This window comes from Mirounga leonina, unplaced genomic scaffold (genome assembly GCF_011800145.1).
Source record: "Mirounga leonina isolate KUSES-001 unplaced genomic scaffold, KU_Mleo_1.0 Mir_93, whole genome shotgun sequence".
Taxonomy (NCBI): domain Eukaryota; kingdom Metazoa; phylum Chordata; class Mammalia; order Carnivora; family Phocidae; genus Mirounga; species Mirounga leonina.
The window spans coordinates 21,271,938-21,297,988 of NW_023270854.1; the positions used below are offsets into that span (position 1 = coordinate 21,271,938).

General features: G+C 37.5%; 1 protein-coding gene and 2 non-coding genes across 3 annotated transcripts in view; 1 reads left to right on the forward strand and 2 right to left on the reverse strand.

Annotated features, from left to right (window-relative positions):
* Positions 1-26,051, reverse strand: part of DCC (DCC netrin 1 receptor) — a 1,173,370-nt gene that overhangs the window by 356,337 nt on the left and 790,982 nt on the right. Inside the window, exon 8 of the mRNA XM_034996274.1 lies at positions 12,689-12,845. Coding sequence (XP_034852165.1) covers positions 12,689-12,845 — 157 coding nt within the window. The remainder of the gene's footprint in view (positions 1-12,688; positions 12,846-26,051) is intronic.
* Positions 15,073-15,176, reverse strand: LOC118004811. The gene has a single exon (XR_004677701.1). It is a non-coding gene; the product is annotated as a small nucleolar RNA U13 (small nucleolar RNA).
* LOC118004816 lies at positions 17,758-17,947 on the forward strand. The gene has a single exon (XR_004677706.1). It is a non-coding gene; the product is annotated as a U2 spliceosomal RNA (small nuclear RNA).

Sequence of the window (26,051 nt, forward strand, 5' to 3'; positions counted from 1 at the left end):
ATTGTCAGACAAAGCTTCATGACCTCACTTCTGTTCCCTTGACTCTGAGTTGGTAGTGTGGGGCTCGGGCAGGTTCAAGATTAGTTGGCTGAAGTAAAAGGAACAAGGCACCTGTGCTTTCTAGAATCCATTCACTATAACTTCATCCATTGAAAATTCACAAAGAATATAAATATAAAAAGTCTGTCTCCTCCTGCTGGCTGAAAATAACTGTAGGCAACTTGCCTTCTTTGACCTCTACATGGAGACCAAGAAGAGTTCACAAATAGGAGAAATTTCTTTCTTGTAAACTCTAGTTTTAGGTGCTTTAGGTCACCTGGTAGAGGTTTCTTAGACAATAACAGCTATGTTTTAAAAGCATACTCTTGGGGAGCCTGGATGGCTCATTCAGTTAAGCGTCTGACTCTGGGTTTTAGCTCAGGTCATGATCTCAGGGTCATGAGATTGAGCCCGGAGTTGGGCTCAGTGGTCAGCATGGAGTCTGCTGGTCCCTCTCCCTCCCCCTTTACCCCTCCCCCTGCTCTCTTCCTCTCTCTCGCTAAAATAAATAAATGAAATCTTAAAAAATAAAAGCACACTCCACACTCTTTCACCTAATAAAGACAATGCTGCTGCTTTTCTGAGATCAGATTGTGAAGTCTTAGATGCTGATACATTTTGAGGCATGAAGTCCAAGATGGTAGCACAGAATGCACCTTGTGCATACAGTACTTACAGTGTACTGTATTATAATAATAGCTTTTCCGTTGTTTTTTTTTTTTTTTTTTTTGTCATTGGTCTTCCCAGTTCTTTCTTCTATTGATGGAGATACTCTCCTAACATCTGTAATCTGTCAACTGCATGCCCGAAATTTTGTGCTACATTCATACATCGCAACTCCTTGTGACAAGATCCAAAGACCTTCAAGATGTGGCCGAAACCTTTCACACTCATCTACAATGATTAACTCTGCCCTGCAACACCATACCCATCTCTGCTTCTCAGTCTGCTGTCATTCTGCCTTTTATTAGTTTGGTTTAGTTTTGTTTTGCTTCAATTATCCTGGAGTTACCTTCTCCTGACTCACAGTTCCTTCTCAGTTTGGCAAAAGCTTGTTCATTCTTCCAACCCAATTCAAATAAAATCTCTTGACTTGAGCTTTCCTACTATCATGTCCTGTGATTCCAGCAGCATTAGTCTTTCTTTCATGGTTTTGCCGCTCTTGGTTTATAGATCTATTGTAGCCCATATCACATTGTATTAATAGGCATGCCTGTCTTTAAACTCAGTTGTGAATTACTTCAGAAGAGAAGCCATATTCAATTCACATTTTGTTGGCACTCAGCATATACACCCAGTGAATATAAAAATGGCTATGTTGTCGGTGCTCACAAATTTTTAAATGAATACATAAATAAATGTAAAAATGTTAATAGAATAATTGTATAACATCTCCACATAGTGTGATCTCCAAAACATTTAGAGAGCTGGATCTGATTCCATTTTTCTTTCTTTTTTTTTTTTTAATTTCTTTTTTTTATTATTATGTTCAGTTAGCCAACATCATTAGTTTTGATGTAGTTTTCAACGATTTATTAGTTGCGTATAACACCCAGTGCTCAGCACAACATGTGCCCTCCTTAATGCCCATCACCCAGCTACCCCATTCCCCCACTCCCCCTTCCTTCTGAAACCCTCAGTTTGTTTCCTGGAGTCCAGAGTCTTTCATCGTTTGTCTCCCTCTCTGATTTCTTCCCATTCAGTTTTCCCTCCCTTCCCCTATGGTCCTCTGTGTTATACCTTATGTTCCACAAATGAGTGAAACTATATGGTAATTGTCTTTCTCTGCTTGACTTATTTCACTTAGCATAATCCCCTCCAGTTCCATCCATGTAGGTGAAATGGTAGGTATTCATCCTTTCTGATGGCTGAGTAATATTCCATTGTATATAGGAACCACATCTTCTTTATCCATTCATCTGTTGAAGGACATCTTGGCTCCTTCCACAGTCTGGCTATTAGGGACATTGCTGCTATGAACATTGGGGTGCATGTGCCCCTTCGGATCACTACATTTGTATCTTTGGGGTAAATACCCAGTAGTGCTATTGCTGGGTCATACAGTAGCTCTATTTTCAACTTTTTGAGGAACCTCCAGACTTTTTCTAGAGTGGCTGTACCAGCTTGCATTCCCACCAACAGTGTAAGAGGGTTCCCCTTCCTCCACATCCTCGCCAACATTTGTGATTCCGTTTTTCTATCCCAACTTATTTGGGTGACCTTTTTCATATCACTTCACCTTCCTGGATTTTGTTTTCATTATTTGAAAACAGAGTGGGATCTACTCAAAGGAGCCTTTCTAGTCTAATATTCTTTGTTGGGAACAGAAAATTGTGTGTGTGTGTGTGTGTTTAACTGAATTTAGTGCTTCTGTAATTTACATTTCAGAAGTAAGGAGACTTTTAAAGAGTAAGCATGATACTGTTTCTTACTGGACCATTTGTAACAACATGTCTCTAGTATACATTTTAAGTAAACACATATTGTCTTGCCCAAGTGCACCAGGGTGTTAACATTTAGTTACACTTGTGAGGTGAGCAACAAATGCTGTCTTGAGGTATCAAACACCTAATTAGTTGCTTCAAGGGGGGGTGAGTTACATTAATGGTGCTTTATAGGGAAGGAATTATGCTACTTTTAATGGAAAGATGTTTAGCATCCCCTTTTTATCCACTCCACTTTCACTTTTATTTCTTCAGTGACAAGAATGGTACAATGATAAGATTTCAAAACTGAAATATGGTGTCTACTAGAATAAGGCTCAAAATGACAGCAGTAACAGCTACCCAATGCTACACTCTTTATTACCCCAGAGCCAGAGTCTGAAATCAAGAGCTATCTTGAAGGAAAAGTGGGTTCAGCGGTGACTCGCCACCAGATAAAGCATAGGGAAATGGAGATCATCTAGTTGGTCAGAGGTATTTTGACTAAATTTTGCCTGTAAGTTCCTTTTTTTCTTGAATTGTTAAAAAGCATAGTCTGAGGGACAAACTTTTAAAAATTTTATTTTAATATAATCTCTGTTTCAGCAGCTAGTATACATTCAAGAGACTAGTTACATAACAAATAGCTACTGCAATAAAACATTAAAAAACTATCTTCTCATGGAAAAAAAGCTTTTTGTTTCAAATCGTTAATTTTGTTTAGTTTCAGCCTCTGTCCCTTAATAAATATGACTCAGTTCTGGGTCCTCTTCTTGGTTTTATTTTTGGGGGGGGGGCGGGGAGGGAGGATGATCCATTTTCTTCTTTAAAAGCTGTAGTTATCATACATATGCTGACAAATTCTTGATATTTAACATATTTCTGGCCCAAACTTCTCTGAGCTCCAGCCAGGTTCCTTATTCTGAAGTCCCCACTTGACATTCCCACTTGAATGTATGTAAAAAAACATGTCTGAAGCTGAATTTATGATCTTCATTCTCAAGCCTGGGTCTTTTCCAGCATCCTAATGTCAGTGAGTTACCCTAGCATCCCTCCATTTAAATAAGCCAGAAAACTAGGAACTATCCTTGTAAACATCCGTTGTCTCACCATGACTGCCAAACTGTCAGCTACTCCTATCAATTTTGCTTCCTAAATATCTCTAGAATAATGTTTCTCCTGCTCCATCTCTACTGATCCAGCCTTAGTCTGACCCACCGTCATTTCTCGCCTGGACTTCTGCAATAGCCTAGGTGGCTTCCCTGCATCCACTGGGCTGACCACATGGGTCTAACTTCCACTCTGCAGCTACAGCTGTCTTTTCAAAATACAAATCTGATTATCACATAGACACTATGCACACATGTCTTCTCTCACAGAGGCACATTCCTTTCCTTTAGAGCTCTTAATTCAGTGTGTAGTTATATATTCTTCAGTAGAATGATCCTCCCGACATTATTAAACTGCCTCCAAAGAGACTGTTGACTTCTCTATTATTCCCAGTACAGAGCCGGACACATAGTCAACTCACAAGTGAATAATGGGTCATTCATTTGTATATGGCATTTATAGAGGGCATGTTTTATTTTTCAGTATACATTAAGCCCATTGGAAGAATTAAATCACTATTCTCTTACTCAATGATCTAAGGACATTTTGAGGTAGAAAGGACAGGGCTTTACATTTTTACAGAGAAGCAGAGTAAAAAGGGGGCTAACTTTGCCAGGCTGTAAGCCAGGACCAGAATGTGGAGCTTTGGATTCTGAGTCTTGTTCTCTTTCCTTCACAACACCCTCCCTTCATAACGAGCTTCATCAGCTGCACAGCCTCAGCTCTGAAGAGCGGGAAAAGAAGATGTAAACACCATGTTGAAAATGTAATGCACGATGAATTCTAAAGTGAATCCTCCATGTCAATCATGCAAAGGTGGCCCTCTAATCCTGAGCAGTGAGCAGAGGTTTTCTGAGGCAGCATAAAGCAATGTAACGCATACAGGGCTGCAAGTTGGAAGACCCAGTCCAGCTTTTGTCCTGCCACAGAATAGGGGTGTGACCTTGAGCAAGTCAGGGGCTATCTTGGAGCCTTCCCTGCTTCATTTGCAAAATGAAGATACCAGTCCCTTATCTGCCTACCTCACAGGGTTATTGTGAGGATTAAATTGAACGATGCTCATGAAAGTGTTTTAATTCTCTCATCTGAACTCCCACAGTACTTTATATGTACCTCTTTTAGGGAATATCTTTTACTTTGTATGGTACACTGAAAAGATCACTGGACTAGAAACTTTGCATTTAAATCTTTCTTCTAATATTTACTAGTTGTGTAGTTTCTTTTTTTTTTTTAAAGATTTTATTTATTTATTTGAGAGAGAGAATGAGAGACAGAGAGCACGAGAGGGAAGAGGGTCGGAGGGAGAAGCAGACCCCCCGCTGAGCAGGGAGCCCGACGTGGGACTCGATCCCGGGACTCCAGGATCATGACCTGAACCGAAGGCAGTCGCTCAACCAACTGAGCCACCCAGGCGCCCAGTTGTGTAGTTTCTTAAGCAGTGTTTTTTTCAGATTTTCTGAACAGAGTGATGCGTGCTGATCCATAAAATGGAAGTTATCATACCTGCCTTTTCTGAGGATCAAATGGGCTAACATTTAAAAAGTGATAAAGTCCTCTCTGAATATACATTGGGAAACACCTGTATTTCATTGCTTTTCATTTCTAATACACACAGTCATTTGCACATAGCTCTGGCTGACAAGAACTGAGTGCTTTTGGAGCGCCAGGCAATAAGCAAATGTTTTAGGCACTAACAATTTTTGAAGTCGTCATAGCCTTACATGTCAGTTATGATTATTATTCCACATGAGGAATCTATCCCACATAAGGGCCACACAGATAGTTAAGTTCCAAGCCAGGATTGAAACACATACAGTTGAATTCCATAGTCACATTACCCTAAGCTTTTGGCTACACTGTGTCATACTCCATAAGTAACTTTAGATTATGGAATAGGAAATACAATGTTCTATACATACACAAAAAGTCTGCTACTCTGTCTATAACTGGTAAATAAATGATGCAAATCAACTTAGCCGTTAAGTCAGAAAATTGCTGGAAAGAAGCCTGGTAGAAGAAATTTATGTCATAATTCTGAAAATATCGAGAAAGCCTGATTCTCTTCCAGGTTAATCCACTAACTATGTTAGGAGCAAGTTGGTGTAGTGATTGAGAACACCTGCTTTGGAATCAGGCCTGCATTATATCCCGGTTCTACCACTTACTAGCTGTAGAGCAGAGATGACAATGTCGTCTTTAAGCCTCATGTGGATAATGTTTTGTTGTGGGGATGAAATAAGATAATTTATGTAAGAGATGCTTAGCCTGGCATCTGGCACAGTAAGTGTTCAATAAATGCTCTCACCATGAATGCTTACTCAGTGGCCTTCAGCATGAGACTGACTCCTCCCCTGAGTATCAGTTTCTAAATGTTTAAGTAGCAGGAAGTTGTACTATGATTCCAAAGATCACTTTCAATTCAATGATTTTTAGGTACAAGGAGGGGATAGCTGGATATTTGTGAAGGAACTGCATCTCTGTGAATCCTGGCTTTCAGGTTCTGTAATTTTTCCTGTTTCCTGACTTATGAAATGAAAGCACCCAAGGGGCTGAATAAAAAAAAAAAAAAAAAAAAAAAAAGATGTTAACTATGGCACTTGCATTATTGACACCATTAACCAGTCAGACAGATTAATGATAATCTGAGCTAGAGTAATTTGCCTGACAAAGTCATTACTAGTCTGAGGCAAATGTTAAATCCACCACCTTTTAAAAAGCTATTGTGTTAAGGTGCTAAATAAACCTATATGAGCAAATAAGCATCACAGCTAACCGCTCAGAGACATATGGCATATATTTGCTCTAGTTGAGAGTGAGAAAATGAACAGGGATATTGGAATCAAATTTCAAAATCAACTTTTATTTTTTCTCAATTAAAAAATAAGTTATTGAACTTCAGTTAACTTATTCATCCTCCTCAGTAACACAATTTGTTTTATTAATTAAGGAACTATCTATTAAGAATACCACATCTGTCTCTCTGCTACCTTTATCCAACTAGTTCCAATCAGTAAGTGTCTACAGAAGTCATGATACTAGACACGTGGGTATGGAGTTATAAATAAGACCTAGTTTCTGTCATCAGGAAGAGAAACATGCATGTACTCAAACACAAAACTGGACAAAAGGTAGGAATAATATAATAGTAATCAAATTATAAGGGAAAAATTGATGATTTATGAGCTGGAGGACTGTGGGGAGATTCACATAGTAGTTGACATTGCAGTTAGAGCTTCAATTCAACAAATATTTTGTGAGTGTTTATTATGGGTTCCATATTGCTCTAGGTACTAAGAATAGCTCAGGGAATAAAGGAGATAAGAACAGCCCTGCCCACATGAAGCTTATATTCTGGCATCAAGAAAGGGGATTCAGGAAATACTAAGTACAAGGTGATAAAGCTGTGGAAAAAATATGAATGAAAAAGGGCATAGGGAATGGGTATTGGTCAGATAAGACATCCAGAAGAAGGTGCCACTTCATCAAAGACTCAGTGCAATCCAAGGATCCACATGGATGTCAAGGGGAGGAACATTCTAACAGGCTGATCAGCAAGTGAAAAACTTGAGGGAGGAGGATTCTTGGTATATTTAGGAAACGCAATGAAGCCAGTGAAACTGGAGAGAAGTGAGCAAATAGGTAAACGTTAAGAATAAGTGATGAGTCTAGGAAGGTGACAAGGGACCAGATCAGGAAGGGTATCTGCTTAGTCTCTGAATGAGATAGAAAGTCATTGGAAGGTTTTGAAGCAGAAGGATAACAGGATCTAAGGTATGTTTTAAAAGATTTATTCCTGCTGCTGTGAGGGAACCGCCTTGAGAGGTTATTACAATAGTTCAGATGACACTTGATGGTAATAAAAAGGGGTAAGAAGTGGTAAGATTCAGTATATGTTTTTTTTTTTTTTTATTTGGCTTTATTTTTTTATCATGGAAAATTTTAAGCAACACAAAACTAGACAGAATGATACGATGAACCACTTTATTCCCATCACTCAGTTCAAAACTGAAAGTCTTTAGTATTATTTTATAACAAATACCAAGTATTATATTGCTTCCTGGATTCAGGATGTATTTTGATATTGCTGCTAAGACTTGATGATGTTTTTGGTTATACAATATAAGAAAAAGAAAAGAATTAACAATTATTCCAAGGATTTTGGCCTGAGTAATGAGAAATATGTAGATTTCACTGAGACAGGGTATTCTCTATAATAATAAAGTATTTGGAGGGGGGATGAAGGAAAACAGGTATTTGGTTTTGTTGATACATTGTAGATACTCATAAGAAATCAAAAGTTAAGAAACCAAGGCAGAATTTGGATATATGATTCAGGACTACAGGTAAAATGTCAAGACCAGAGATACAAATTTGGAAGACATCAGCATACTGACAAAATATAAAGTCACAAACTGGATAAAAAGAGATCTTCAAAGCCTGAGCCCTGAGGCAATCCAATATTCACAGGTCAGGGAGATTTGGAGTAAAAAGTAGAAGCTAAAAATGAGTGGCCAGAGGGATTAGAGTAGAACCAGGAAAGTGTGTGTAATAGAACCCAAGGGAATGATGAGTCACAAAAGGGGAAATGATCAAATATGACAAAATTTGCTTATTGCCCAAGTAATGTGAGGACTGAAAATTTGCTTATCGCCCAAGTAATGTGAGGACTGAGTCAATGTAATTGACTATTGAGTTAGCAACATGGAAGTCACTGGTGAACCTAGATAAGAGCAGTTGCTTGAAATATTAGGGATAGAATCATGACTGAAATACAAGGTAAGGTAAAGAAGAAGATAGCAGGAGGGGAAGAATGAAGGGGGGGAAATCGGAGGGGGAGATGAACCATGAGAGACGATGGACTCTGAAAAACAAACTGAGGGTTCTAGAGGGGAGGGGGGTGGGAGGATGGGTTAGCCTGGTGATGGGTATTGAGGAGGGCACGTTCTGCATGGAGCACTGGGTGTTATGCACAAACAATGAATCATGGAACACTACATCGAAAACTAATGATGTAATGTATGGTGATTAACATAACAATAAAAAATTTTTAAAAAGATACGAGGTAAGGTATTCGGGTGAAGTTAGACAACTCAAGGGAATTTGCTATATAAGGGAATACAGAACAGAGTGGTAGAGGAGGGAGAAGATTGAGGGAAAATTTGTTGAGATGGAAAATACAACTGCATGTTTGTATGTTGATGAACAGGATCCACCAGAATGGAAAAATTTTATAATGAGGGGAGAGAAGGAATAGCTGAAGTTTTGTTCTTTTGCTTAAAAAGGGATGAAATCCAGTGCATAAGTGAAAGTTTGGCCATACTTGTTAAGAGTATGGGCAGTTTTTTATAGAAATTTAGGAGACATTATATGCTGAAAGACACATTGGGTAGGTAAGTCAGATGATGATGATGATGATGATGATGATGATGATGATGATGATGATTACCACCTTTGAGCCTTATTTTCAGCCTCTTTCCCATATTGTCTCTGAGTTCACACTATTCTGAGCCTCTCCATACTGCCTATATGCAATGACTTCCCTGGATGCTTTGCTTCAATTCCTTCAATTAGTTCTCATAGCAATTCAGAGAGGTATAATGCATCTTCCCTCTAGCCATCATACCAAAAGATCTTATTCCCATCTTTCACATAACTAAATGCACAAAGTCACACAGATGATAAACAGCAGCACCATTTTCAAATCCAGCCATTTAGACTTACTTAAATGACATATGTTTAACCATTATAGGTTATAGGAACCACACTCTACCTATGTATAGATTGGATATAGATTTCCATTCAAAAGACTTTGTAAGTTATTATGTGCATGTCTTTATATAGAAATTTTATCATATTTAAATTTAAGAACATTCACATTTTTTTCGCAGTAGAGTGAGTGATCCTAACTGTATTTCAGCAAGATAACTAGAGATGGTGAGAAGGATGGATTAGAAGGCAAGAAGCTATTGTCAGAGATCAGATCAGTGATGATGGAGATGATAGAATAAAGGGGGCATTGCTGAGCTGTGGCCGAGGTAGACTTGACAGGACAGAATGACTAATAGCAGAGCCAAGAGGCCAGGAGGAGTAAAATATGACTTGGGTTTTTTGTTTGGTCAACAGGATGGAAGGTCCTAACATATACCAAGAAAAGAGAGGAAAATATATTTGAGAAGACAGTGAGTATGGTTTGGGGTAGGGTAAATTTAACGTGGCTCCAGGACATCCATATGGCTACATGAAGACAATTGGGCAAGAATTATTACCTCCAGTTTTCTTAGCTGCACACACTGAGATTCAAAGACAGCCAGGCTCATCATAAGGTCACAGAGTCAAAGAGCTGCAGATGAGACTAAAACGAATGCCTACTTCTTTGTGGTAATGAGTGATCTTAAGGAACATAGGCTCTATGTGTATTATGTTTATTTCTTTCATTTTAAAGTCAGGTCAAATTATGAAAGAAAAGAGAAACTTAAAAATGATATACTTTATTGCTGTGGACTAGAAAGGAAATCATTTTGAGACACAGCATGAACAAAGTTGTACTGTTCCTTCTGATTATCATACTGCACTGAACACCACTCTGGCCAGTCCAAGCTATATTGTCCCTTTTGAATCCTGAGGGGCTCCTAAAGATCACTATGAGTTTAGAGCACTCACACACTGGAGAGATTAGACTAAGCCTCACACTTGAATCCTGGCTTCTCCCCACACACTTTCTACTGGTACCTCAGTTGGCACAGGATTACTTGCGACAGCCGTCTATTTCATTCTTCTACAGAAGAACGAACGGTGAAAGCCAGGATTCGTTTGAACTCAGCTCAATGAACAAGTGGGTCCCACTAGGGCACTTGCCATTTTTCTCTGTCTTTCCTTCTACTTCTCTCTGTTGCTTTCTTTTCACTCTCCCTCTCAACTTCTCCCATGCTGCCACCAACCCCCAAAATATAACATCTTTGTAGATGTATCAAACAGGTTACATTTCCCTTGGCTGGTAAACTTTACAGAAAGTGAATGCAGTCTGCATTCAAGGATGAAGGAAGAAACTGCCTCATCCCACAATACCCTGCCTACCAATGGGGGTCCGTTTTAGACCGGTTCTATATAGGAGGAGGTTTAATATGGAAGAAAAGATATGGATCTCAGGATTCAGCCAAATCAACAGACCAACATTTATGTAGATCCTAGTTGCCCTACCAAAATCCTCATCTCTTGAGGAACATAATGATGACATTCCATCCTTATGTGAGAGGCACAGTAGGTTTGCAGAGTACATTTGTAAATAGGTGTTGTTCTCTACAGAATTTTGGGATTTGGAAACACAGTGTTTCTCTGAAGCAAATTGAGCTTTTACATGTTGATCTCTTTGGCTGCCTTTAATTGGCAATACAGAAAACCCAAATGTTGATGAGGAGAGAAAGTAAAAAAAATGCCCAAGGAATAGAATGGAAAGGTCTATTAAGAAAGCTTCCTTGCTTTTCTGATTCCTTCTTTTTTTTAAAGTTTTTATTTAAATTTCAGTTAGTTAACATATTAGTAATATTAGTTTTGGTGTCTGATTCCTTCTAAGTGAAATGTTTACAGAGTGGCTTTATGCTTTAATCTTTTTTTTCAAGATTTTATTTATTTATTTATTTATTTATTTATTTATTTATTTATTTATTTATTTATTTGACAGAGAGAGAGAGAGCACAAGCAGGGGGAGCAGCAGGGAGAGGGAGAAGCAGGCTCCCACTGAGCAGAGAGCCTGACATGGGGCTCGATCCCAGGACCCTGGGATCATGATCTGAGCTGAAGGGAGACACTTAACCAACTGAGCCACCCAGTGGCCCCTATGCTTTAATCTTAAATAAAATTTCCCAAACCCGAACATGTTTATATTCAAATGTACTTGCTCAACTGTCAATAATTAATGATATATAATAATGATACCAGCCATATAGGCATCCAAATAAATATTTCAAAATGCCATTTCAAACGATATGGCAAACTAGATACTATATGAAAAACCCTTCTGTTATGGCACATCCAAAATGCAGACTCAGCTGAGCATGGAGCCCGATGTGGGGCTCTATCTCATAACCCTGAGATCACAACCTGAGCTGAAACCAAGGCTCGGATGTCTAATTGACTGTGCCACCCAGGTGCCCCCACAATTTATTCTTATAGAAGAAATTGGAATTTACCCAATATCAAATTAGACTTACAAATCAAACTTCAAAGTCTTAAAATCATGAAACATTTCAAGGAGAAAGTGTTGAGAAAAATCAAGAACAATAATAGATTGTAATCTTGAAACCAGACATATACAGAACACATCTGCCTACAAGTGGCAAGTGAAAAGAGGAACAACATGGGGTGTCTGGGTGGCTCAGTTGGTTAAGTGTCAGACTCTTGATTTTGGCTCAGGTCATGATCTCAGGATCGTGATATCTAGCCCTGCATCAGGTTCCACACTTAGCATGGAGTCTGCTTAAGATTCTCTCTCTCCCTCTTCCTCTGGTCCTCCTCTCTCTCTCTCAAATAATAAATAAATAAAACCTTTAAAAAAGAGAAATAATAATTTCTACCAAATATTAGATACTCCTGTATGGCCTTTACATATGCAACCTAATTTAATCCTAACAAAAACTTTGAGAGCTAAGTATTATTATTCACTCTTTATTATACAGTAAAGTCAGGCTCAGAGAAATTATGTGGTTTTCTTGAGATCACATGATGTCAATGACAGAGTTGGGATTACAACCTGGCCACTGTGGTTCTTTCATATCCTGTTCTGTTAATATACAGCCTAATTCTGTTTTCTGTTTATCACTTTGAAAATCAAGGAAATAAAAAAAAAAAACCCCTGGTTATTATATATTCACATGCTTGCCTTCTTTCAAGGAAGTTTCCTATAAATCCTATAAATGACTTTATTTGATGCTTTAAACAATCCCACTTTAAAAAAACACACACAGACCATGGAGGTATATTATCTCTGCATACTGATCAGTGATGGGCAGAGCTGAGATTCCACATGGTCTCCAAAGTCCCTGCTCAAGATCTCCTGCAGTTGCCTTTATGCCACAGTATACATCTAAAGAGATGGTGGATTAGGTACTGGTAGCACCTACCTGTTGTCACCTTCTCTGGAGAAAAAGACCGTGAAGGTTTGAATGTTCCCTTTTGCTTCTGCAGGTGGGCGCCAGCTGAGACGGACAAACCGACTGGAAACCAACACAGGGACCACATCTCTGGGAGCAGAAGGGAGGACACTGGAGCTTGGGATAGCTAGGGAGGAAGAAGAGGAGGCTGTCAGAGGTGTTGGTGCCATGGACGGGAAATGTGCAGGAAGGCAAAACACTAGCAAACATAGAATGGTCCATTCTAAAGGAAGGAAAAAACACAAGGGAAAGCAATCAAACTAATGGAATCAAAGATATATTAGAATTCCTTGGAGCTTATGAAAGGGTGGCTAATTAATAACATATATGATTCTACTGCATATTTGTCCAATTTCCATTACTAACGGGATCCATAACAAAAAATGTTCTGTTTAGGCATGACACAGAGACACATAGCCATGGATAAATGCCTCAGGTAACCAAGCAGTTATTGTAAAACCTTATTCTACTCAGAGACTGTTTATCCTGTTTTAGATACAATTTGAAGGAACAGCAAATCAAAGTCAATGGAAGCTAACCAAAAGTAGAAAGAGTTCTTACAGACTACCTGCTGGAAAGGAACTGACAGAAAAAAAATTCTACCAGACATAAAGATACACAATTGTCCCACGCTTGTAGAGTATCACTGCATGTATGGCAAAATTTAACAATTGTTATTCACAGGAATAAATCATCCACAATTGAAGAACTCATTTTTTAAATATTCGGGGCACTCATAATCTATAATAGAATTTTCTATTAAATGTGTATATTCATAATTCATCTTATTTTTTTCAAGTTCCCAAGGGTAGGAAACATATGTTTCATTTTGACAGGTGATTTCTAGCCCCAAATCACAAAGACCCATTTGCCTACATTTAATCTTCAAACTGGCTTTTGTGGGCTATTTTCTCTAGTTCTTATCAAAATTAGTCTCCATCCTTACATTCACTTTCTCCAGGGGCTGGCTGAATCACTATTCCTACTGTGCACTCACTCCTGTTAGCTAGAAAATCCACTGGGGTGAGGGCAGCTCTCTCATTTCCCAATGGTTCCAGAAATATTATCAATGGACAATACATACCAGTTACATACAGAAATAAGTTTTAAAGAACTGCAGAAAGCTTTCAGAGTTATTTCTGGCTCCATATATTCGTAGCCAACTTCTTTATATGTAAAATTTCCCCTTGCTTTTTTGGTCAACACAGTATTTGAAACAAATGATAGGCGGGCAGCAAGTTAGTCAATCTTTTGTGGAGAGTGGTGAGGGGAGAGAGAAGACTGATGCCCGGATATGTAGCATCTGTCTCAAAAATGTGGGTGATATTAAGTCTCCTGACAAAAACCTGTACTTCCACATACCATGGACATCTCAAAGTAGCACTCTTTATGTGAATTTATCCTCCCCACCCCCTTCACTGTCCACTCAGCCTGCTTCTCCTTCTGGGCTGCTCAACTCAGTTGTATCTACACTGTCCTCACAAGTACATCCCAGAAGCCTAAAAGGTATCCCCTACCCCTGACTCTCTCTCACTCATCCTTTCTAGGATTCCTCCTCCTGGACATCTGGTAAACCTACTCCATGTTAGCTCCACCGCCACACCATGATTCTGTCTTCCTAGAACTGTCACAGCTATCTCTGCTTTCTCCAGCTCCTCTGCTTTCCTTCCACTCATCTCCCTCAAATGTATTCTGTGTACAGACAGCATCCTGAATAAGCTTGTAAAAAGACACATCTGGTCATATTACTCTACTATTTATTTATCCTCAGGGTCTACTCTTTACCTCAGGAAATCCCTAAACTTTGAAATGGGCCTATTGGCCTGGCTCTTGTTGATCACTTTTCTTAGTTTGGTTTCCTCCACAAGGAGGCCCTGAGAAATGGATTTAAGTGCAAACAGTTTATTTGGAAGGTGATCCAAGGAAGTTGGGAAGTGAGACAGCAGGGAGTAAAGGCTAGAAAAAAATGACTTAGCTGCCAGTTAGCACTGTGAGAAACTGGATGGTAACTCCACGGGGGGCTCTGCGGGCCAGTGTGGCCCCGGCCTCTAGGTTATCTGTCTTGAAAGAAGCGGGCTGAGGTGATTATCCACCACTCCTCCACCACTGATTGAGGGTGATTCCAAGGGCCATCCTGTATAACAGCCTAGTGTATTTCTGTTGCCAGAAAAATACCACTTTGGGGAGAGGCTTGCAAAGTTTCCACAGTAAGCAGCATCCATTAGCTCTACTCATCCAAAAAATATGCCTATCCAATGCCAGCCCTTCTAGGTACAGAGGAGTCAATGGCAAAAAAATAGGCGAGGGCATTCCTCATCAAGCTCACATGGAGGCTCCCTGGCTTTCTCCCCCCACATCAGATAGGGAATGTGCTCAGTTCATAACAAGGTTTGAGGGAGGAACATGCCACACAACAGCACAAATACGTAATCATCACACCTATGAATGATAAGAGGATCTGGAGGCTCCTTGGCTTTTTGCTGCTTGCACTAAGCAGGCTCTCCCCATGTGGATCCACTTTTGACTCCCCGAAGACTTCCCATAGCAGCTCCCACTCTAACAGACCCATCTCATCCACCTAACTCCTACTGTCCCCCTTCACTTAGTTTAGTGTTATCTCCTCTGGAAAGAATGACCCAAAGTATTTGCAAAATATCTAACAAATGATAGTTAATATCTATAATATAAAACAAGTCCAAAAATCAATATAATAATAATCTTATCTTAAAGTAGGGTTCAACATGACAGTAAAAGAAATGTGCATTAAAATAAAATCTAAAAAGTCTGTCAGAATAAAGTATATTAAAAAAAATCTGTCAGAGTAGTAAGACTTTAAAGAATGTTAGTATCTAGGGTTGGTCAGGATGTGACACTCTCTTACACTGTCAGCTGAAGTTTGTAAGAGTAGCCTTTTTAGCAGATAATTTGGCAAAGTCCTTTAAAATGAAAAATATTCATACATCAGACCATTCTCAGGTTTATAAATTTATCATCTAAAACACCCCCAAGTAACCCCTTTATCCATGCATCCTTGCAAAATCATAGCTCATTTTCTCAAAATGTAATACCTATATATCTTCCAGTTTAAAGCAAATGGGATCATTACTAGATTTTTTTTCTACAAAAGATTTTCTAAAAACAAAATGTGATCCATGATGACTTACAAAAATCTTTTGAGAATTCTCAAGAAGTTAGACAAATTCGTTTTAAAAGAACAGGAGAGAAATTTTCAATTCCTTTTTCCCCAAAACCCCCTCACTTAGAGATGGTATCGCATAAAAAATGAGGTGGTTTCCCCACCTATTCAGGGGCTGCCGAGAGGGAGAGCGATGGGAGTCTGCGCACGGATGCTTTTCTCCTCAGGCTTCCAAGAGTGCCTTCTCACAGAGCTAGTCTAGACGCAGATGACACAGATAAAGCTCAGAATAGAATTAATCATGGACTCTTTTACCTCAGTTTAAACAGTCCTCATATGAAAAGGGACAGACACATTTTTAACAAAGGGATGACTTCTTTATACAGGGAATTAATTTTGTTCTTACTAATCCTCAATGCTTTCTCTCAACAGTAACTCCTCTTCACATAACATCTCAATAAGGAATCAATCAGGACTTTTTTTCTTTGCTCTTGGAGGCCCAATCTCCAGTCTGGCCCTAATCTCCCTGGCCCTTACTGTTGCCATGGTTACAGCTTCTTTATCTGTTGTCATGGAGAAGAGGAGGCGAATTTACCATACTATAACATAGTCTTTTTTAAAATTTATTTATAAGAATCTCTTTACTAAAAAAAAAAAAAAAGAAAAAAAAAGATTATCATAATAAAATCCAGGAAACGGAAGTGATTTCTGAAAATAATAGAAATTCAAAGAATAGTTTTGAAACTTTGGTTTCTAAGTTACTCGTTACTACTACTACTACTATTTTATGATGTCAGTGCAATAGCCTTGGTAACAATTACATTATTGGGTTAATTTTTTTATAAAGCCATGTCCTGTCTAGATACCAGAGAGTTTGTTTCTCTTAGAATTTTACTATGTAATGTTTACAGACATTAATTTTTCCCTGAGCTTATTAACTGCCTGACCTCCACTCCCTATGAGGCACATGAATGATGATAAGATGTATTCACAAAAACACAAAAATATTTAATTTGCATTAAACATCAAACAAGCAAGAGGCTTATTTCCTTGTCATTCCCCATACTGTTAACTAAGATACTATAAATGTAACCACCAGATCAACTAGATCTTTTATTCACATCATCTCATTATTAGCCCGAAGATTTAAGTAAAATATAAATAAGTAACATTAGGGGCACCTGGGTGGTTCAGTCATTAAGCGTCTGCCTTCGGCTCAGGTCATGATCCCAGGGTCCTGGGATCGAGCCCGGCATCGGGCTCCCCGCTCCGCGGGAAGCCTGCTTCTCCCTCTCCCACTCCCCCTGCTTGTGTTCCCTCTCTTGCTGTGTCTCTGTCAAATAAATAAATAAAATCTTTAAAAATAAATAAATAAATAACATTAGGGAAATTAAAGGAACATTTAATTGTTCTCAGGGCAAACTTTCCTTTCCTTTTGTATTTTTTTCTTATTGTTCTCTTGACCCCAAACTCTAGCTTTTAATTTCCAAACGAAGAAGTAGATAAAACTTACATTTTGGTTTAAAGTTTTTATAGTTCACAAAGTAATTTTGCAAACTTAAGAAAAAGATGCTCGGCTGTATATGGTTGAAATTACAAAGAATAACAATTTTTTTCTAAAGTTTCATGTTATTTCCAATATTCAAAGAATCATGGCTTTCTAGCTAGTATATTGAGAACTTTAGTAAAACTAAGAAATGTGAATTAAAAAAAATAATGATTTGAAACCACTTTTTATTTTAACTTAATATGAATAGAAGTTAATGATCTCCATAATATTTCATTAAATTTTAATCCTTACATAAAAGAATTTATTGGGTTAGTCTCTAAAATGGAATAATCAATATTTATTGAATGTCTCTCAAGTTCCTACTGTTATGCTTGAAGTGAGGAATTATCTTTAATTGTTTCTCTGCATTTTAGTGAAGATCAAGTGTAGTATCTGTTCTTATCAGTTTAGTATCTGATATGTTCTCTATCCCAGGACATGTATTCAGTGGATTTTTGGAGCAGGGAGATGGAATAGGAGCTTGCTCCATCCACTCCATACATGGACCTAGTATTGCAGTACTTCCAGGAATGGTGTACCCCCTCCACACACAAAAATTATTTTTAAACTCCAGATTTTTCCCTAAGAGAATAGGAAACTACTTTTTAAGGCATAAGGTGTATACATGTAAGACAATTACTAAGTTTGTGATAGTCTCTTATTTATAAACAAATTCCACCCTAAATTTTCAGTAGGGTGGTTGTTTAGAAATCAGACATACTATCTCATTAAACCATTTCTAGTCTGTTCCCAGAAACCTATTTATCATTTTACAAACTATCATAGTAGTAGTGCTATGGAAATGGATCATACATATATGAATTTTCTTTGGTGAATCAATTTATGCATCCAATCATTAATCCATTCAATATCTATGGAAGGATTACTATGTGTCAGGCATTGAGTGAAGGCCTTTTTAAATCCATCTCCCAATTCCAGAGAGGAAAGCCAGCTCAGTCATTAGTAATTCTCCCTGCCCCAGCTTCACCGACAAGGATCCATCTCCTCCCACTTCCCACAATTCTTCTCCCATCCCAGCTCTATGCTCTCACTTGTCTTGGGCAGAAGTAAGCCTGAGAAGGACACAGGGGAAGGTCTCTGGGGTCACTGACCTTAATCGGTTCCACGAAGACCTCATGCTTTCACCTCTGCTACTTTTGTGTGCTGCAACCTGAGCTGGAATGTCACCATTCCTGCTCTGGCTTAGAAGACTCTTTTTCTGGACTTTCACAGGAATAGGAGAAGTCCCTTCTGGAAACTTCTTACACTGAACTCTAATGGTCTAGTCATTTTTTTGGTATCTTATACCAAATTGTATTCTCTGTAAGAGTAGAAGCAAAGTTTACACTGTTCACCAATCTAATCCCCAAATCTAGTACTATATGTTTAGTGACATCCTAGGCATACAATACATTCTTGTAGTGTTAACTAAATGAAAGGCATTGCACAACTGTGAAATTATAATGTTGAGACTCTAAGAAATTTCCTTTCAAAACCCTCAAAAATGGGTATTTGAGGTTATGTACTGGAAGGGGACAGAGCTATTACTACAAGCTCGTCATGCTAATCATTATTACTCTGCTAATAAATTACAAAGTAGATTAAAAAGCTGAACTCTGAGGAAGGTTTCAAGGGAATGTAGATTTATGATGAGACTACTTCATTTCAGACCAAATGAGAAGGGAACATGTTCCTAAAATCCAACTATGTGTCAAAAAATGTAGAAGATGTGTTCATACAGGAATAATTCTTAAGAGAAATAACACTTTCATTACAAAGCAGAGCAGAAGCCTGAGAAGTTTGAGCTGATCTATGCAACCAGAAAAGAACCTGGGGATCTGTTATAGGAAGTGTGATTGTTATCCGCAAACTATATATCAAAGAGAATTGCCAGGACAAGGTTGTATGGTAAGAAGAATTACCTGTGTCCACACAAAGATATAAGATGAAAAAAAAAATTCTAGAAGGTATTATCATATCAGCAAAGATAACTACATCTCTCAGAGTTTGAAGTCTTTTCAAAAGACAAAATGAGAGGAAAATATCTGGTAAACTGGTCAACCTAGACATGTGTGAACCAATTATATTCTTTATTTTCATTTTGTTTATTTAAGGAAGTAGCTTTTAAAAGGGTTTATCCAGAATGGAGCAGACCTCAGGCAGCTTGGGAAGGTGGCTAGTCCAACCTTTTTGTAAACAAGTGGATTCGACTAGAAAACCACAATTAAATAGATGGGAATTGGATCCCTGCTCTGCTACTCTGTGACTATGTGACTTGGAAAGCTATTTAGCTTCTCTGAGCCCTACACTCCACATTTAAAAACTAATCCAATTTATTTGACATGCAGGGCTATGTGATGATGTAAAATGGGTTTAAAGGGCTCTCACAGTACCTGGCATATTATAAATACTCAGTGAATGGTTATTGTTATTTATCTGTCCTCAGATTCAGAAAACAGTCTGCTTCTGCTGACCCAGTTTCATGATATCTGGTTGGAAATCTAGGATCCCTACTGGAAAGGCTTTGGGAAGGATTTGGGCTACTTCTGATAGGTCAAGTGAGTTGGGGACAAGGGTGCTTCCTCCATGCAAGGATAGGACTTGGTCATCTCAATATCTCTCCCAATTTCCTTTATCAGGTTGCAGAAAAAATTCATCCTTTGTTTTCCCTTTTTTGTCATCCTATATGTCTACTTCAGTAAGAATGTACTTCATTTCAGGTCTCTTCTCTCTTTGTATTTTCTTACTAATCATTGTACCCTTCCCATCTGTCACTATTCAAGGCTTTGTGAAGCCACCTTTAATCATCTCTCTCATCAATGTCTCTTCCTGGCATCTTTCATCAACTGTAGGAAAGCTCCACTTCTACCCAGTCCCCAGCTCCCTTTGTTTCCATCTTTCCCTTGAGTTTATGTCATTGAATTGCTAGTTATTATTTATCCCTTCTCCATGCCCAGGGACCCCAAATGTGCCATTTCAATCATTCCCCTGTCACCAGAGCTTCCTCTAGGGATAAAGACTGACAGGCTGTGACATCTCCCCTTCCATCTCTCATGTGCCTTTATCAACATTCACCTTGTCCTAGCCATATGGCGCTTTGTCCCGGGCTGCCATGCAATCCTCTTCTCCAGCCGTGGAGAACACCTAAAGAACACATGCATTGCTGATACAAATCAGCATGGTAGGCTTTAAGAAGCAGTGTTTTTTTTTTTTTTCATGCAATTTCCTTTGGTAATAAGACACTACCAAGATAAAATAACTAACAAGCTGTGTTGTTAAGAAAAAAATAATTGGATCAGTGTTAGGTAGCCTTAATTTTTTTTAAGTTTTTAAGTTTTTTAAGTTTTTGTATGAATTTTTGTGGTAAGAAACTCAAGTAAAAGTAAGTTGAAAATAATACAAATTAAGTAGGAAGAACTAAAAGTTTAAGTTACTCTCTTTAGTAATATAGATACTATTAAGAACTGCTTTTACTATTTCTGGATACTGAGTCACCCACCGCTCAAAAAAAAGGTGCAATCTCGCTTGATGGCTCAGTGAGTTCTACTAATGGCAAACTTCCAACTTTGTTCATGGGATTTAAAATAAATTTTAAAATAATTTATTTAAAGTTACCATATAAGTGTACCCGTGGAAATGCTCATTGCCAGTATGGGCTAGTTTCAGTGTTCTGAAATGCCTCTGAGAATCAGAATTTCAGAACAACACACTCACCAAATGCTATCTTTCTGGTAGACAAGAAGAGAAAGAGTGTGGGAGGCAGCATCTCAGGCCAGGAGTGCATTGACAGGGCATGGAGGTTTATTAAGCATCCATGTGCAGTACACTTGACTCTAACCCCTAGCTACTCATCCTCAAATTTTATAGCCTCCAAAACATATTAAAGGGAAATAAAAAAGAATAAAAGAGGATATAAAACTAAGATAAATTATTACTTATTCCAATTATGTTTATACAAGTAGAGCCTTATATCACCACTATGAAGTCACTGAAAAACTATAGGGGGACACAGAATGCATATGAGAGATGTTTCCTTAGAACCCTCTTTCTTTTTTAGTTCGATACATTAGAGGAAGAGAAAGAGAGAGAGCGAGAGACAGAAAGAGAGGAGAGCACAAGCAAGAGAGGCAATCCAATTCTATTTAGTCCCTTTTCTGGGAAGTGAGATGGTAAGCATGGAGAACTTGCAGCCACAGTTGAGTGATCACTCGCATAAGCTCACATTTTTTTTTTTCTTTTTTAATGTACCGAAGTAAGGAAAATGATAGTAAAGCTGTAAACCATAAAAGAGGCTTATTGGCCTGAACCTAGCACTCATACTTCAAATCCATTAAGTAGGCAAACAAAAGGAATAACCATCAGAGATGATTAGGTAATAAAAACACATTATATAATCATAAATTGTGGTTTTGAATCAAATTCTAGTATTCTTTTTGGTGACTCTAAATAGAACAGTATTAATTCCCACAGAAAAAGATGGGTCTTTTACAAAGTCTTGTTTGATTTTTTAAATAATCAATAAATGTGTTGATTTACCCAAAGGCCCATTTCAATTTGAATTATGGTTGGCAAATCTATTGAATAATTCCAAATATAACATACAGCATGTATTATTTTGAAATATAGGACACAGGTATTCAGCTATGATAATAAATGTATCTATTTCAAGTTTGATTCTTGGTTGCTATTACAACTAAAGCAAAATATATGTTTGACCTATGTTCATCATCATGAAGATATATGATGGATGACATTTTTTCTGGAGCAAAGTGAAAAGAATCCTAGGATTGCAATTAGGAGGTAAGTTATATTGTCTTTCAGTCAGTAGCTGGACAGATAGCTTCTAGGTTAAGGTAGGTTATAAGATTGCTACCACTAAGGTTCTATCATGCTGGGAAACAAAGTATCTTCCATCTTTGTCTCTTTTTCCTGTTTGTTTTCCTACTTATTTCTCTCTTTTTTTCTCTGAAGCTGATTCATCCAAATTTGAAACAGAATCTGGAACCCAATGGCAGTTTCACAGCCCACTTTGGGGATAATGGCTGTATTTAAAGATAACATAATACAGAAAAAAAAAGTTTGGAATTAGGATGTTAAAACAATGGAATTCTGTGCCAGAGTCACTACTGATGATCCAACCTTATTATAAGGTCTTCTGTCTCTGAATTTTTTTCCATCATCAAAACCTATGGGGAGGCAGTTGTGAGAATATGACAAAAAAAAACCCATAAAGAAAAATAAATATTACCATATTGAAATTAAAGCTTTTGTATGGAAAAGCATAATGAATGAGGTTGAAATATGCATGAGAAACTGGAACAATATTTTTAATAATATTACAAAGGACTGATTTTCCTAATGTGCAAACAGTTGTCACAAATTAACTAAACTAATCAAGAGAAGAAAGCAAGTAAGAAGGGCAGTCAGAAAAGATGGGAAAATAGTATAAGTATATGCAACTTTCATTTCAATATGTTTGAAAATTCTTATTATCTCCTCAGATAATGACTAATTCCACCAAAAATAATTATGTCACTATAAGGGATGTCAGCATAAAAATAAAAAGTACTGGAGCACCTGGGTGGCTCACTCAGTTAAGCATCTGACTGGAGATTTCGGCCCAGGTCATGAGATTGAGCCCCTTGTCAGGCTCTGCACTCAGCAGGGAGTCTGCTTCTCTCCCTCTCCCACTGGTCTTCCCTCCCACCCCCACTCACATGTGCCCTCTTTGTGTCATTTTCAAGTTCTTTCATCAGTGTTTTATAATTCCAGATTATAGATCGTTCATCTCTTTGGTTAGGTTTATTTTTAGGTATCTTATTTTTGGTGCAATTGTAAATGGGATGGTTTTCTTAATTTCTCTTCCTGCTACTTCATTATTAGTGTATAGAAATGCAAGAGTTTTCTGTACATTGATTTTGTATCCTGTGATTTTACTAAATTCATTTATCAGTTCTAGCAATTTCTTTGATGGGAGTTTTTAGGGTTTTCTATATATAGTATCATGTCATCTGCAACTAGTGAAAATTTTACTTCTTGTTTACTAATTTGGATACCTTTTATTTCTTTTTGTTGTCTGATTGCTGTGGCTGGGACTTCTAGTACTGTTTTGAATAAACATGGTGAGAGTGGACATCTTTGTCTTGTTCCTGACCTTAGGGAAAAGTTCTCTATTTTTTCCCATTAAAGATGATGCTAGCTTCACATTTTTCATACATGGGCTTTATTATGTTGGGGTATGTTCCCTCTAAAGCTACTTTGCTGAGGTTTTTTATCATGAATAGATGTTGTACTTTGTCTTATGCTTTCTCTGCAGCTATTGAAATGATCATATTGTTTTTATCCTTTCTCTTGTTGATGTGACGTATCACGTTGATTGATTGGCAACCACCCTTGCATTCCAGGAATAAATCCCACTTGATCATGGTGAATGGTTTTTTTAATGTATTGTTGGATTAAGTTTGCAATATTTTGTTGAGGATTTTTGCATTTGTGTTCATCAGAGATACGCGCCTGCAGTTCTCTTTTCTTGGTAGTGTCTTTATCTGGTTTTGGTATCAGGGTAATGCTTGCCTCACTGAATGAATTTAGAAGCTTTCCTTCCTCTTCTATTTTTTGGGGCAATATGAGAAGAATAGGTATTAACTCTTCTTTAAATGTTTGGTAGAATTCACCTGTGGAAGCCATCTGATCCTGGACTTTTTTTTTGTTGGAAGTTTTTTGATTACTGATTCAAAGTCATTACTAGTAATCAGTCTGTTCAAATTTTCTATTTCTTCCTGGTTTAGTTTTGGGAATTTATATGTTTCTAGGAATTTATCCATTTCTTCTAGGTTGTCCAATATGTTGGCATAAAAGTTTTCATATTATTCTCTTCAATCCTTTATATTTTAGTGGTGTCAATTATTTTTTTCTCTGCTTTCATTTCTGATTTTGTTTATTTATGTCCTCTTTGTCTCTCTCTCTCTCTTTTTTTTTTTTGATGAGTCTGGCCAAAGATTTATCAATGTTGTTGATCTTTTCAAAGAACCAGCTACTGGTTTCATTGAACTGTTCTACTGTGTTTTTTGTTTTGTTTTTGGTTTTGGTTTTAGTTTCTGTTTCTTTTATTGCTGCTCCAATCTATTATTTCCTTCCTTCTACTGGTTTGGGGTTTTGTTTTTTCTTGATTTTCTAGCTCCTTTAGGTGTAAGGTTAGGTTGTTTACCTGAGACTTTTCTTGCTTGTTGAGGTAGGCCTGTATCGCTATAAAATCCCTCTTAGAACAGCTTTTGTTGCATCCCAAAGATTTTGGACCATTTCATTTTCATTTATTTCCATATATATTTTTTTATTTCCTCTTTGATTTCTTCACTGATCCATTCACTGTTTAATAGCATGTTATTTAACCTCCAGGTATTTGTGTTCTTTCCAGATATTTTTCTTGTGATTGCTTTCTAGTTTCATAGCATTGTGGTCAGAAAAGGTGCATGGTATGATTCCAATCTTTTTTATTTTGTTGAGACTTGTTTTGTGGCCTAACATGTAATCTATTCTGGAGAATGTTCCATGTACACTTGAAAACAATGTATATTCTGCTGTTTTAGGATGGAAGGTTCTGGATATATCTGTTAAATCTATCTGGTCCAATGTGTCATTCAAAACCACAGTTTCCTTGTTGATTCTCTGGATGATCTACCCACTAATGCAAGTGAGGTGTTCTAGTGCCCTACTATTAATGCATTACTATCAATTAGCTCCTTTATGTTTGTTATTAGCTGCTTTAGGTATTTGATTTCTCCCATGTTGGGTGTATAGATATTTACAATTGTTAGATCTTCTTGTTAGATTGTTCCCTTTATAATTACATAGTGTCCTTCTTTGTCTCTTGTTACAGTCTTTGTTTTAAAGTCTTTTTTGTCTGATATCAGTATTGCTACCCTAGCTTTCTCTTAATTGCCATTTGCATGATAAATGCTGTTCCATCCCTTCATTTTCAATCTGCCTGTGTCTTTAGGCCTGAAATGAGTCTTTTGTAGACAGCATATAGATGGGTCTTGCTTTTTTATCCATCTCTCACCCTATGTCTTTTGATTGGACATTGACTGTAAATTAGTCCATTTACAAAGTAATTATTAATAGATATATACTTACTGTCATTTTGTTACTTGTTTTATGGTTGATTTTGTAGTTTTTCTTTGTTCCTTTCTTCTCTTGCTCTTCTCTCATGGTTTGCTGAGTTTCTTTAATGATATACTTGGATTCCTTTCTCTTTATTTTTTGCATATTACTAGTTTTTGATTTTTAGGTACTTTAGGTTTATATATAACATCTTATGCATACATATAGTGGTCTATATTAAGATGATGGCTGCTTAAGTCTGAGCCCATTCTTTACCCCTCTCCCCCCACTTTTTAGGTATATGGTATTATACTTTACATTCTTTCATTTTGTGAATCCCTTGACTGATTTTTATAGCTATACTTAATTTTACTGCATTTGTGCTTCTTACTTTTCTTGCTCCTTCTTATCATCTTTCCTTTCCACTCAAAGAGTCCCCATTCACATTTCTTGAGAGCTGGTTTAGTGGTCATGAATTCTTTTAACTTTTATCTGTCTGGGAAACTCTATCTCTCCTTCCATTCTGAATGACAGCCTTGCTGGATAGA